The 15,524-nt window shown below is 46.3% G+C and overlaps 1 protein-coding gene across 1 annotated transcript; it reads right to left on the bottom strand.

The window, feature by feature from the left end:
* Positions 1 to 2,996: 2,996 nt before the first annotated feature.
* LOC308427606 (beta-defensin 19) lies at positions 2,997 to 8,229 on the bottom strand (the record flags this gene model as incomplete). The annotated part of the gene is made up of 2 exons (XM_080925754.1): positions 2,997 to 3,190; positions 8,172 to 8,229. 2 exons carry the CDS (start codon positions 8,227 to 8,229, stop codon positions 2,997 to 2,999), a joined length of 252 nt encoding a protein of 83 aa, XP_080781880.1.
* Positions 8,230 to 15,524: the final 7,295 nt, after the last annotated feature.

The raw sequence follows: 15,524 nt of genomic DNA, 5'->3' as shown, positions 1-15,524 counted from the left end.
CTTCCATGCTCTTGAAATGTCAGTTGATCCCTGTGGACACTGTGGTTCTTATTTGCTGGTGATCTGGGGTGGGGTTGAAGGGCTTAAGACAGAATTCACTTCCGCACTGGCATTTTTCTCTGTGCTACTGTCTTTCCAACGAGAGTTTGAGGAAACCAGAGCTCTCTTCTGTTAGTTTCCCTTCAGGTGAAAGCCTAAGTGGGCAAAATCAAAATCCTAAATCCTTGCATGTATGGTGCTCTCTACTAGAGTGTAAAACTTTGCTTCGGAGGCTGGAGAGATGGGACTCGGGTGCTTTTAATCCTCCAGCCCTACTTAAGGCTTTTACACGACCACCTTCTCTGAGGTCAGACTTGGATTCTTCTTGAAAGTGGCACTTCCTCCAGATCATTGGCCAATTGGATCATAGTTGTATGAGAGGACATGGGGCAGCATCGAAAGGAAGAGAAAGTTCAAAGGATTGTGACGTTCCTTAAACACAGATGTGCCACACCGCAGACATGGGGCCAGCAAGGCAAGCAAAGGACCTCCCTTATGTAGCAATGGGGGATTGAGTCCATTACAGATATGGGAATGGTTTGGTGACAGTGTGGGCATGTGGGTGAACTCAGAGCCTACTAGAATGCTGTCGCAAAGCCATCGGGGACTACTGGTTTTCATAGGTGAACTCGCTCAAAGAATTTCCCACTGAGCAACAAGAAACTTTGAAGACATCACAAGGTATTCAATTACTATCATGGCTGTAGTGCCATTGACTTTTTCCTAGAATAGAGAGGTTTTAATTCTCCGAAGAGAAGTAACCCCGGAGGACTGCAGAGGACCAGATAAACGAACGAGAAGTTCCCTAGATAACAGAGAAAAAAAAAAAAGACTCTTAAAACTTAGGAGGAAAACCCAAGCAAGAGAGAAATCCCAGAAAGTGAGCAAGCTTAACTCTCTAAGGGAGGCAGCCATGGTAGAAGTACTGCCTAGAGGCAGATTTCTGGAACTTTCAGGGAGACATTCTGGTGGTGGTTGGACTAGCCGGCTCCCTAGACAAGCTATGTCAAAGCCAAATTGGACACAGTCAGGGAAGAGGAGAAAGATACAGCCTTGAGTAACTACCTTCTTATTGACAGTGACTAGAATCAAAGAGAGAGAGAGAAGGTATTAGGAGGAAGTAAGACATTAAAAGTAAATATTAACTAATAGTGGTGCCACATACTTTTAGTCCCAGCACTCAGGAGGCAGAGGCAGGCAGATCTCTATGAGTTCAAAGCCAGCCTGGTCTACAGAGCAAGTTCCAGGACAACTAAGGTTAAACAGAGAAACCCTGGGAGTAAATATTATGGCTAGGGAGGTGGCTCAGTAGGTAAAGGAATTTTCCCTGCAAGCCTGAGGACCTGGGTTCAATCCCTGGACCCCACATGAAGGCAGAAGGAAAGAAGCAATCATATGGAGCTGTCCTCTCAGCTCTCCAGAAGTATGATGAGTCACCCTTATGTAGACACACATACACACACATCATACACACACGCACACATCATACACACACACATCATACACATACATCATATACACACATACACAAACATCATATATACACACATACACAAACATCATATATACACACACATCATACACACACATATCATACACACACATCATATACACACACATCATACACACACACATTGTACACACACATCATATACACACATCATACACACACATCATTCACACACATCATACACACACATCATATACACACATACACAAACATCATATATACACACACACATCATACACACACACACATCATACACACACATCATTCACACACATCATACACACACATCATATACACACATACACACACATCATATATACACACACACATTATACACACACATCATATATACACACATCATATATACACACACATTATACACATACATCATATATACACACATCATATATACACACACACATGCACATCATACATACACACATCATACACGTACACACATCATACACACACACACAATATCAGTGAGTTGTTTGTAGACAGTGGGGAGAACAGAGAGACGGGCCGTGTGAGGAGGAACTGGGAGGAGAGAGAGCTTCTATTGGGATGAAAAGTGAATAAACAAATAACTTAAAAGGAAAAAATTGAATCATAGGAGAACCACAAATAAACATTCCATTATCAGAAAGTTAGCTACTATCAGAAGCAGGGGGACAAAGAATGAGTTGCTTTAGAAAACAAATAGTTTTTTAGCCAGGAGATGATGGCTCATATCTTTAATTCCAGCCTTTGGGAGGCAAAGGCTCAGATCTCTGCGAGTTTGAGACCAACCTGGAACACAGTGAGTTCTAGGACAGCCAGGGCTACACAGAGAAGCTGTCTCAGAAAAAAAAAAAAAAAAAAAAGGAGGATAAAAAGGAAAAGAGTTATATATTATATAATATATGTTAGAGTTCTCTAAAAATTTGGGACGTAAAAGATCTTAGCAGTTATGGGAAAGAGAATGTTTTGCTCAAATTCCCTCTACACCAACCATCAAGCCAACAGCCTGAAGCAATAGCCAGACGGCTTCCTCTAAATCTAACAACTATGCTTAGAGGCTCTTCCAGGCTTAACCAACTGTGTCTTCAAGACTATCCGCCTGACCCATCCCTCCTGCCCTGGTGCCTCCCTGGGTCCTACACAGAATAGACAGATGTAGTTCCCAAATCCTCAACTTTCCTTCCAGGTCTCCGCCACACCCGCCCACCTGCAGTGCCTGGTCGGGTTCCTCTCCTACAGTCACCCAGGAGCCCAGACCCTTTTCCCACAGGGTTGCATCCAGAATGGGACAGACTCCTCACCATGCAGAACCCAGTCTCCTACTGTGTGTGTCTCCAGTAGAGGAAAAACAAGCGCACATTTTCAGCTTCACACATTTTAATAAGGAGGTGAGCAGCAGGGACGGCTTCCTTGGAAGTCTGTCTGCGGTGGACTGGTGTACCAGCATTCACGGTATTCTTGGCCAGTGTTTCTCATAAGACCAGTTAGTGTTGTCATCGACACCTGTAAGGCTGATCCTCACGTAGGGCTGGAGGCAGCACACCTGGTAATTTCTGCAGTAGAAGTAGGCCTGTTCATCCTTTTTGCAGGAAGGCCTACAGAACCCTCTGTTACCCATGCACTGAACGATAGGATTTTTGCCTGGCCAAAAAGAAAAAAGAATAGTGGTCATTAATTTCTGTTTACCGGTGACATAGACTGGGGGAGTCTGGAGCATATGAATAAAACCTAAAGGGTGAGAGCAAGTGCCACAGTCAAGAGGGACAGAGTCAGTGGCCTGTCCTCTGTGCGTTATCTGGACATTAGCATGACAAAGACAGCTGGGTACCAGCACAAAAGCCAACAGGGAGAGAGTGGACAGAAGAGGGGTCCCAGAAGTAAACCCACAGCTAGGGACACAAGGGGTTACAAACATTTGCTCACAGTGAGGAGACTTAGTTCAGTACCTGCTTCCTGCAGCCCTGAGTATGAAGGTGCAGGGACTCAGACTAGGTCTGCCTCTCTCACCTGGAAAAGGTCTTTTCCAAACAGGTATCTACCCAAAGGATCATGCAGCATTTCCAGGGCTACCAGGCCCCACAGTGCAACTAAAGGACACACAGACTTTGGAGCTGAAACCTCCAAGCACAATGTGGCAATGAGAAGCCACTTCCCCCTCCCACCTTCATATCAGGGGATAGGCCAGAATCTTGTTTTTTTCTTACAGCTTTATTTAAAAAAAAACAAAACAGAGATACATGTACAAGGCCAGAATCTTATAATACACAAAATGCCCAGGTCTCAGTCAAAAATCACTCATCAGAACAAAGATAATCATATGCCAAATTAAAACATGAGAATCAACAAAACTTCAGATCCCCCTTTGTTCAGTGCATCTTTCCTCATTCTGAACTGTATTCATGGATGCACACAGTGGGTTATTTAACTGTTCCTGTATTTAGAAGCATTTCTGGTCTCCATTTGTGTTTGTGTGTGTGTGTATGTGTGCGTGAATGCACATGTGCATTTTTGTGTTTATATATGTGTGGGTGCATGTGTGTTTGCATACTTCTGGAAGCCAAATCTCAGCCTTGGGTATTGCTCTCAGAAACAGTCTACCTCATTGTCTTAGTTAAGGTTTTACTGCTGTGAACAAACACCATGACCAAGGCAAGTCTTATAAGAACAACATTTAACTGGGCCTGGCTTACAGGTTCAGAGGTTCAGTTCATTATCATCAAGGTGAGAACATGGCAGCATCCAGGCAGGCCTGGTTCAGGAGGAGCTGGGAGTTCTACATCTTCATCCAAAGGACGCCAGGAACAGACTGAGCATCCTCAGGCAGCTAGGAGGAGTGTCTACAAGCCCAGCCCCTAAGTGACACACTTCCTCCAACAAGGCCACACCTTCTAATAGTGCCACTCCCTGGGCCAAGCATATGCAAACCATCACACTCATTTTTTGGAGACAGGATCTCTCGGTGGAATCTGACCTGGGTTATTTGGGTGGGCAAGCTTGGCGAGAACCCCGGGATCCTCCTGTCTCTGAGATGACAGACTCAATCCAGCCTGTTCAGATTTATGTGGCTCTTGGGAATCTGAACCCAAGTCCTCAAGCCTGCACAACAAGCACTTTTACCACTGAGCCACATTTCCAGCAGAAATTAGCCTTATTTAAAAATTATGGCTAAAAAATTAAAAACAAACAAACAAACAAACCATGAGCTTGAGCGCTGGAGAGATGACTCAGTGGTTAGGAGCATTTGCTGTTCTTGCAGAGGACCTGGGTTCAGTTCCCAACACCCACATGATGACTCATAACCATTGCTAACTCTGATTCCAGCGTACCCTCTGAGCACTGGGCATATGCATGGTACACATACACACATTTAAGCAAAACACTCAGACACACGCAGAAAAGATCAAAAATGAGCTCCAGGTTCAAGGAAAGACCCTGTATCAAACAAACAGTGTAAAGGGACTGGAGAGGTGCTTCAAAGGGTTAGAGCAGAGGACACACCTGAGTTCAATCCCCGGCACCCACATGATGGCTCACAACCATCTATAATGGGATCTGACGCCCTCTTCTGGCATGCAGGTGTACATGCAGATAAAGCATTCATGCATAAAATACATTTTAAAAATATGTGGAACTGATAAAGAAAGACACCTGACATGCCAACCTCTGGGTGACCACACAAATATACATTCACTACACACACACACACACACACACACACACACACACACAAGAATGATGACAGTTTGTAAAACAAAGTAGATTGTAGTTTGGAGAAAGGAAATTAGCCTACAAAGACCAAATTAAAATCTTGGGAAAGAATACAAATGAAGGCTCTTACATCACATGTATACATCACATGGATACATCTCATGTATACATCACATGGATACATCTCATGTATACATCACATGGATACATCACATGGATACATCTCATGGATACATCACATGGATACATCACATGGATACATCTCATGGATACATCACATGGATACATCACATGGATACATCACATGGATACATCACATGGATACATCACATGGATACATCACATGGATACATCTCATGGATACATCTCATGGATACATCACATGGATACATCTCATGGATACATCACATGGATACATAAAAGAGACTAATAAAGCCAGCAAGAGATAAGTAAAACATATTCTGTTCTTTTGTGAAACAGCTCTCTGGGATGACCCAGTTGGGGTCCATCTTTCTTGGACTCCTCAGAATTCTGCAGAAACATGGCAGCCATACGGCAGCTGGCTACCATCAACCCGGTAATCCTCTGCCACATCCTCAGACCTGATACACTAAGGAGTCACTCCTGAGGACATGTGATCCAGATTCCACCACTGTTCCTGAAAACAGAATGCAATTGACTCTTCTCCCCTGACTTGTAGTACATCCCAGAAAGTTCTGTGGGTGAACCTAGGGAATGGCCCATGTAGCTTCTACAAGTAGCCTCAAGGGTTTTTGAACAGTCAACACCAGGACTAACTGATCAAAGAATAGTCTGAAGGCAGGGTGGGCATCACTGGACCAGTATCGTCTCACCCTGCAGAGAGGAACTTAGAGGAAGCCCAGAGTTGTGTCACTTTTTCTAGAACATTCTCTTCCTGTATGATAATGAACTTCTGTGTTGATGGCTTGTGCCATGCTTCTGGTGTCCCCAGGTCCTTGACCTCATCATTAGTAGCAAATAGGGAGGAACAGCTATGCTGTATAAATGAGGCCCAAGACCAGGATTTGAAGGCCTTCAGTCTCACAGATTCCTCATCAGGATCCTTAAATTCCAAATTTCTAACCTCACCCATGTTAATTATCCATCCAGATAATTTAGACTTCTGTCCCTTGCCACCCCCTGCCACAGTCAGGGAAGAGTGGCAGCATTTATTCATCATAGGCTTACTGTGATGGGTGAACAAACAAACGAGAGAGAGAGAGAGAGAGAGAGAGAGAGAGAGAGAGAGAGCGCATTATTAGAAGGTATTCCAGCTGACTCAGCCCTGAGGTTCCTTTAAGCCCGTGGATGTGCCCACCGTGTTCCCTCACTTTATGTACTCTTGCCTGACTTCAGTCCTGATGGCTTCTCTCTGCCACCTCTAAACCCCACCCTCCCATCCCCCACCCCAGTCCATTATGACGGACAGACACAATAAACAATTCTGTGAGTTTCATGTGGTATGGGCACTAAAGGACAAGGAACCACATCTTTTCCGTCCACAGTGAGGTCTTTTCTTCTTTCGTAGACTTTTGTGGCCATCGTAGGAGTGGTCCAGCCGAGGACTCCATCAATGGTCATGGTAGGGAGTGCTAAGTAACATTCAGGGACACAGCAATGTTTGTGGTTTCGAGCGTATGAGATGCTCTTCAGCATCCTGCATACCAGTATGCATCTTTGGGGGCACAGGAACAATTGTTAGGCGTGAGTTAGTATTGCTCAAGTGGCAAACAAGGGGCAGCAGAAGTCAGGAGGACAAGGGGGACAGAGCCACATAGCTGGGTGAGCGGTGCTGTCCCCAGTCCCAGGAAAGGCGAGTGGGCCTGAGAGGGAGGGCAGAGGTGACTGGTCTTGGAAACCCCCCCCCACTCTCTATCTATCTCCCAACCCCCCACCCCTGGCAAGATCTCAATTCCTAGCTGAAACTTGGTATACAGAGCAATCTGGACTCAGACTCAAAGGAATTCACCTGCCTCTGCCTCGAGTGCTGGGATTAAATGTGTGCCACCGCATCCAGCAGACAACCGTCCTTTTCAAAATCTCTCCCCATCAATCATTCTGCCCCCACCCAACTTGCTAGTACATCCTCCAAAATAAACGTGTTGGTGAAAATCCTATCTAGTGGAGCCTGAGTGAAGTGGGAAAGGGACAGTGTCCATCTGCTTCAATTGTGGACAGAGGAGACTCCATCACATCACAAACAGCCAGCTCCCTAACAGCTGGTGACAGGAGCCAGCAGGCCTCAGCCACAGTCACAACCCAGTGTCTAACCCTCCATGATCTGTTACTCACCAAGTTAAAACTCAAGACCCAGTCAGCCTCCTGCCTTGGCAAATGCAAAGATCTCTGGGGCCTCACTCCAAGCCAAACCCAGACCTAACCAAGTCACCAGCCAGTACCCAGCAGCCCTCACCCCTGAGCTGAACCGAAGCACTGGGTACTTCCACACTCCTTCCACCCTGGCCCAGGTCCAGTCTAAGCCAGCAGCAATTCATCCAAGCCAAGTACCTCCATCTTACACCGTTGTCAAGGAAACAAGGTCCTCACCTCCAGTTCCTGCTCTAATCTCTGTGTGACCCCAGGCCTCATCAAGAATCAGCCCTAGCCAAGTCCTCAACCAAAGCCCAGTCACTCTGCACACCCCTGAGTTCCCGCCAGAGTGCCGCTCTTGCCCCCACAAACATCGCTCATGTAACCACTTAACAAAAAAGATTTTGAGAGGGAAAAACAGAGACAGACAGACAGATATATACAGAGAGAGAGAGAGAGAGAGAGAGAGAGAGAGAGAGAGAGAGAGAGAATATGCGTGCATGTCAGGATCTTGGGGTATCCTTCAAAGTGAAGGAAAGAAACCTAGAGACAGGACCCCAAGTCCTGAAAGAACCCACATTACCTGACATTACCAGTTCCGTTGCCACAAATATGGCAAGAAGCAGAAGAACCAGCTTCATGGTGGCAGCACCCAGTGGGGGGAAGGTGGTAACCGGGCTGCGGGGGATAGGAGTATCTTTCGCTGTGGTAGGGATGAGCCTCCTTTTATCAGCAGGGTTGTGGGCGGTGACGTAGAACAGGGGGATTTGTACAAGGTCAGCCAGACTGAAGGACTGTGTGAATAGCAGACATCTCAGCACAGACAGAGTGGAAGGAAGTAGCCGGCACCTCTACCAGACGTGACTTCCTTCCTAGGAAGGGCAAGAGTGAATTAAAGCTAGTTGGCCTTTGGAGACCCATGTTAATTAACACGGGAATACGTGTCAAGAAACATTTAAGTTTTAAGAGTTATTCATTCTTAGCTTTCTTCCCCTTTTTTCCACACTCGGGTGTACGTCTCATGAAATCTTGAGTCCTCCAGGGTGTTCCACAGCAAGGTCTCAGAGCTTCCTGGGACAGCAGCTGCCAGCGCCTGTCTTCACAGGTGTCTCATGTGTGCCGGGCCACTGCTCCGAAAGACAATAAGGTCTCTTGCAGCCTTCACTGGTTCACATGAGACTTTCACATTTAGCATACATATTCCATCTTGCCTTCTCTCGCCAAGATGCCTGGAACTTGGCATGAGCCAAAGTTCCTTTGGAGGCTCGTGGTCCAGAAGCTTCTCAGTGCAGGGAGGTGGTAGGACCGCCTAGAGCTGGGCAGATGGCTCCGTGAATGAAGTATTTGTTGTGGAAATGTGAAGACTTGAGTTTGGATCCTCAACATTCACAAAAAGAGCAAGGCTCAGTGGCACACATCTGTGACATCTGTGACACAGGAGCAGGGAAGTCGAGACACAGTGACTCTACAGTTCTCCGGCCATCCAAGCTTCAGTGAGAGACCTCAGCTTTAAAATTAGGTGGTGAACAACTGGGAAAGACACTTGACACTGACCTCTTACACACACACACACACACACACACACACTTGGGAGACGTGAAGGACTCCACTTAGACCCCAAGAAAGTGTGAGCTTGACCTCTGGCCACCTCTGGCTTCCTGCTTTGCCGTGTGATCCTCATCTCTGGGATACCCAGCCACTACGAGGCCCCAAGTGAGGTGGGACAGATGACGGTAGCTAATCAAGGAATGTCTGCCTCCCAAACTGATTTCAGTGAATCTCTGTTCCTTATGAAGTATACAGACTTGGATATTTAGTAATATTTAACTGTAAACTGTTTGATAAAACAGACTATTAAAGTTTAGTGTGTTGGTACAGAATTTTACCTGCTGCCTTAATATATACTAATGTAAGTAACAATTGTAGTTGGTATTGTTTCCAAACAATTGTGCCAAACCACAATAGTTTTTTTTTTTTTTTTTTTTTTTTTTTTTTGCTTTGTTTTAATTTCCTTGTGTGGATAAGTACAGGAGTTTCAAGGCCAGCAAAGAGCTTGGGTCTGTCTGCATCTACACGGACAGTCCTCCCTGCTCATCTGCACGGACAGTCCTCCCTGCTCATCTGCACAGACAGTCCTCCCTGCTCATCTGCTCATCTACACGGACAGTCCTCCCTGCTCATCTGCACAGACAGTCCTCCCTGCTCATCTGCTCATCTACACAGACAGTCCTCCCTGCTCATCTACACGGACAGTCCTCCCTGCTCATCTGCACAGACAGTCCTCCCTGCTCATCTGCACGGACAGTCCTCCCTGCTCATCTGCACAGACAGTCCTCCCTGCTCATCTGCACGGACAGTCCTCCCTGCTCATCTGCATGGACAGTCCTCCCTGCTCATCTGCACAGACAGTCCTCCCTGCTCATCTGCACGGACAGTCCTCCCTGCTCATCTGCACGGACAGTTCTCCCTGCTCATCTGCACAGACAGTCTTTCCTGCTCATCTGGAAGCAGCTCCAGTTCCTACCATTGAGGAGCAGGGGTGTAGTGTGTGTGTGTGTGTGTGTGTGTTTGTGTGTGTGTACATGCAAATATGTGTGTGTCTGCATTCAAGTGGAGTTCAGAGGACAGCCTGTGAAAAGCAATCCTCTCTTCCTCCATGTGAGTCCCGGGGATGGACCTCAGATTATAATAAGGCTTGGAAGTAAACATCCTCACCTGCCGAGGCATCTTCCTGGCCCTGTTGTGATCTCTGAGTGATAATGAACACCCAGGCAGAAATGCATCTCTCAGTGGGGAAGGAGGAGGGAGCAGGTCCTCTGAGTGAGCGGGAGAAGCCGATCCTGAGGGCTGAGGGCCAAGTCCACAGAAGAGCTGGGCCTGTGAGAGAACTGGAGAGCCGAGGGGGACTTGTAACTTGAAGGGGAGATTTGGCCCAAAGGTGAGCCACATACCTTCAGTACATCACTCTACATACAAGTTATAACTGCAGAGGACTTAAGCATATATCTTGCTGTGCTTCCTTGGGAAAATTCTTTAACCTCTCTGAACTTATTCTGTCAGCTATAACATTATAGCAATGAAGCTTTATGAAGCTGACATGAAGAATAAGCAAGCGGTCACACGTAAAGCCAAAGATGACCCCTGAGCCCTCCTCACTGGGATGTGCATATCTACAGGGCTCAACTAGCTGGACCAAGGGTCTTCAGCCTACATGTTCCAGGTCATCCCTCTCTATCACTCTTTCCTGTGCTTCATAAGCCCTCTTCTGTTGGAACAGGACGGCATCATGGTGCTGTAACAGTTCAGGAAAATAGTCCTTATTCACCTCAGGAGATACTGAGAAAGATAACTCAGTGGCTGTGGATCTATGTATGGATGTCTAGGTTCATATTTGTGCTGAACTTTGTATGCGTGTGCCTGTGTGTGTGCGCACGCACATGTGTGTGTATGTTTGTGAACTCCTATATAAGTGTGGATGTTCAAATTCTACATATTTTGATAGTTCCTGGGTGTTTCGTATGTACTGCATGTGGGTGTGTTCATTTATGGCCCTTCTCCATCAGCATAGTTAAGATGCAGTGCAAGAGACACAGACAGACCTCTTTACCAACTGCACATCCTCGAATTAAGTTTGGACATTTCAAAATGTTGAAAGTCTAAATCTCAGACTGTTTACTCAGAACTGGGCTCAAGGCCAGCCCTTTCTTTTGTGTCCAGAATGGACACAGTAATTGTTGAGGCCCTGGTGGAAGGTGGGATGGAAGGATGCTGATGTTTTATCTGAACACGTCCTGGAGTTTCTCACTTCCTTATGTTCCTTGTACTTCTGGCATCTCGCTTCCAGCTTATCACCCCTTTGACCTCCGGCTTCTTATCATCATTACGGCTTCTGCCCTTCGGGAGGCTTCTCCATCCCTGGAGCCTTCCTTTGTCTTCTTTCCCCAGAATCAGCCACTGTCCTCCTGGGACCGATTATGCTTTTGCTGTTCCTACTGTAGAGTTTTCTAAGATCTCCCATCAAAACTGCCAAGCCCACTGTAAAAATGGGAATAATAGAGGAAATTAGAGAAACAGATGAACAATTCATATTTAGTTGCCTGTGGGCTAAGGACAAAGTGTTTCTCCCAAAGACAAAAGGAGAAAGACTACTGACTCAGATCATTGTGGTCAAATTAAAGCAAGAAATTATTTAAAGCAAGCTTTTTATTTCATTCATATACGTGGGCTGCCTCCCCCTAAAACAGGGTTGAAGAGATCAGCCCTGGACATGAAGAAGACCAGGCTTTTTATAGTTCAGGGGTAGGTTCCAGACAGAGGATTTGTGGGTAAAAATAGGTGGTTGGGGCTATGGGAGCAGAACACAAGCATCGATCAGTCACTACCACCAAGGTCAGACCCGGTGACTGACAGCCCAGCTCTCTGCAGACCTCTGCCCCTTCTGTCTCAGTATCAGCAACAAAGGGGAGGCTGTTCTCAGACGTCCTTCAGTAGATGAATGGATACAAAAATTCTGGTACATTTACACAATGGAGTACTACTCAGCTATCAGAAACAATGACTTTAGGGAATTCCTAGGAAAATGGTTGTATCTAGAGAATATCACCCTGAGTGAGATAACCCAGTCACAAAAGAACAGACATAATATGTAGTCACTGATAGTGGGATGCTAACCCCAGAGACTCGCACTGCCCCAGAAACATCTCACAGACGGTGTGAAGTTCAAGAAAAGAAAAAGAAAGAAAGAAAAGAAAATACATTATGCTTAATCCTTACACACCAAGAAAACTTTGACTAATTCCGGGTTACATCCTGTTTTACATGTACTTTATGCTCATTGTAACTAGTAAGATCTTAATGCACACTATCAAACCTTTTTTTTAAAAAAAAACCAAGCACTGACAAAAATGTATTCATATACTTTTATGCAAAGATGCTTAAAATTTGTACATTTATCTTTATTTTTTGTTTTTTTAAAATAAAGTTGTTCAATAAAAAAAGGGGGGGAAAGTCAAGGGTAACAAAAATAAAGCAGCATCAAAATGCTTTTAAAAAGGGGGAAGAGGAGGTTATTCCCTCAGGATTTTACACTGAGACAACACAGAGCAGTAAACCCGGCCAGGACATAGAAGTCTGCTGAAATGGTAATTTCCATTTATCTGCTTGCTGTTTGTTTGTGTGCCCACCTGAGCTAAAGTTGAGCATAGATTTAGAGGTCGACTTTGAAAAGCTGGTTCTCCCCTCCTGCCACATGTGCCCTGGGAACCAAACTTGGTCCTCAGACTCGGCAGCCACGTGTGGGTTAGGACAATAGTGACGCTTACAGATAAACTAAACACATTTTGCATTATTACGTGGCCAAGAGTCATTGATGACCCAAGATGGAATGTAACCCTTAAAAGCTATGGGTTTTGGCGTCGAGTTGATGGGAAGTAAACTTGTGATAACAAATTCTCACTGTCCATTTGGCTGGATTAAGAAAATATAGGGCATTCGTGAGGAATAATGGGTGTGTTTATAAGGGGGGTAATGTGGGTGCAGGGGTGATGCCCTCTCACCCCTTCTACCCTTACCTGCAGCAGTCTGGAGAGCTGGAAAGCTGGCTCAGCCCCTCACAAGCTGAGAACTACAGACTGTGGGTGCTGTACCTCACCTGAGCACCACCATGGAGCTGGCCCTGGGGTGATGAACCAACTACTAGGGTGTGAGAGCAGGAGAGAGCAGGCCTCAGGCCTCGGCTGGGCAGCACAGTGGTGAGAGCGCAGGTTAGTCAGCCCCAAGGGCATGAGAGCAGCTAATGAGCAGGGCGGGTACTGCAGAGCTCACCCTGGTGGTGTAGATACAGGCTGGCTGACTAGTTCAGCTACAGCCCAGGCCCAGACCCAGGGCTTTTGAGTTGGCACACCCCAAAATCTATACCATCTGTGAGCTGTCGGGGCACATGAAAGGGCTAGCGTGATCAAAGTCAGCAGACTCTCCATGACACATGACACGGGATGACCAGGAGGAGTCCCCGTGAGGATCCAATATTGATGGTGTGGTAGAAGCCAGAGACCTCGAAACCAGACCAATGACTCATTGCCGTGAACATGTGCAAGTGGAGATGTGTGAACAGAGGGGCACACTGGGGGACACTCTGTGACACACCACAGCTTTCACGACATTTTCTATGCTTTATTTTGTTTCATTTATTATTTTTTGGTTTGTTTGTTCGCTTGCTTGCTTGTTTTCTTTTTGTGGGGTTACAAAGGCCTGTAGGCCAAGTGGGCTGTGTCAGACGGAAATAGGAACGGGTGAGGTTGGGTGAGCTCAAACCCGGAGAATCTCAGAGATTTGAGACTGGTTGGCTTGGAGCCACGCCCTTCCTGTCTTTGTACCTGTCCTGAGTCAAGGTAGCATGTCACCTGGAGCTCTTCTCCATGCTAACGCGGAGTCCAGATAGCTTAGTCTTCAGCTAATGACCTTCCTTTTCTGGATATTCCCACGGCCTTTCTCCAAAAGTATATAATCCCCGTTTCTCCCAGAGTAAAGTGTATTAATTCATATCCACCCCTCACCCGCACCCCCCAAAAAAAGCAAGGATTATCTCAGAGAGCTGCTTCATTAAAGATTGCCACGGGGAACGTCTTCGCCTAAAAAGCCTGGCCTAGGCCTCCGAAAGCAGGCGTTCTCTTCTACCACCCCTCCAGTACTCGCTTTCGCTCCCAATCGACCGGACCCTGCTCACTGTGGCTCCGTTTCCTTCTTTCTGCTTGGCTTGCAGAGGCCCCGAGGGGAAACACAGACCTCAGAGCCCGGTTCCCGACTTCCTCTCCAAGTGGTACAGCAGAACCTGGGTGCATACCCAGAGAGGACACTGGGGACCGTAGCATTTGTCCAAGACCACACTCAACCCCTTCTGGTCCAGCGTGCAGCGGAATCTGACACTGCAAAGGGAAACACCGACTGTGGACTCTCCATTCTGGACTTCGCCCTCACTCCTCTGGGTAGCTCCAGGGCACCCTCATCGGAAACGCGGGACATGGGGAAGGTCGGGTATGAATGGATCGGGAGATTAGTGGGACTGGGATGCATGATGTAAAACTCACAAAGAATCAACAAAAAGTTGTAAAAATAAAAACGGCGATCACTGAGGAAAAAATAAAAGCTGGAGAGAGTGAAAGGGAAACAGAGCTCTCACTTCCTCTTCTGAGAAAGTAAATCATTGTGGCCACCGCAGAAACACATGTGAAAGTTCTCCGAACAATTAAAAATAAAACTGCCACACTGTAGCTATCAGACCTGGGCACACACCTAAAGGAAGCTAAGGCAGAGGTGTTGCTGCTCCCTGCATACCGGTGATTATCACAGCTCTACTAACAGTAGTCAAGCCATGAGGCAGCCTGTATGTCCACCAGCAAATGAATGTGTGAAGAAAACGTGGAGCAGTCAGGTGTGGTAATTCATACTGGTAACTGTGACACTCAGGAGGCTGAGGCAGGAGGATTGCCACAAGTTCAAGGCCACTTGGATTACATAGTGAGTTCCAGGGTAGCCTGGGCCGTTGGGTAAGACTTTGTGTCAGAACCAAATGTAAGAAAGTGGGGAGGGGGGAAATATGAAATAGACAATGACATGTTATTCATTGGAATCATTTCAGTGGAAGGGAAATGATTGGTGGATTTTCTTGTTAAGCTAAATGAGCCAGATTCGGGTAAACAAGCATCATGTTTTCCCTCACATGCAGAATCTAAAGAAGAAAATTAAAATGACACAAATCTTGGCAGGGGACAGTTAGGGAAGACGACGGGGGCTGGGAGAAAGCATTTAAGAGAGTCATGGGAGCTCAAATGGTCGTGTCACACTGAGTTCCAGACAAAAGTGTCACAATAAAATCTACTGTGTCACAAGATCACAACCTAATAACAAGAAATAAATCACGGGGAAGGCTGCGCACAGG

The sequence above is a fragment of the Micromys minutus genome (assembly GCF_963924665.1).
Source record: "Micromys minutus genome assembly, chromosome: 11".
NCBI classification, from domain to species: Eukaryota; Metazoa; Chordata; class Mammalia; order Rodentia; family Muridae; genus Micromys; species Micromys minutus.
The sequence above is the reverse complement of the archived record's forward strand: the minus strand, read 5'-3'. Positions and strand labels throughout refer to the sequence as shown.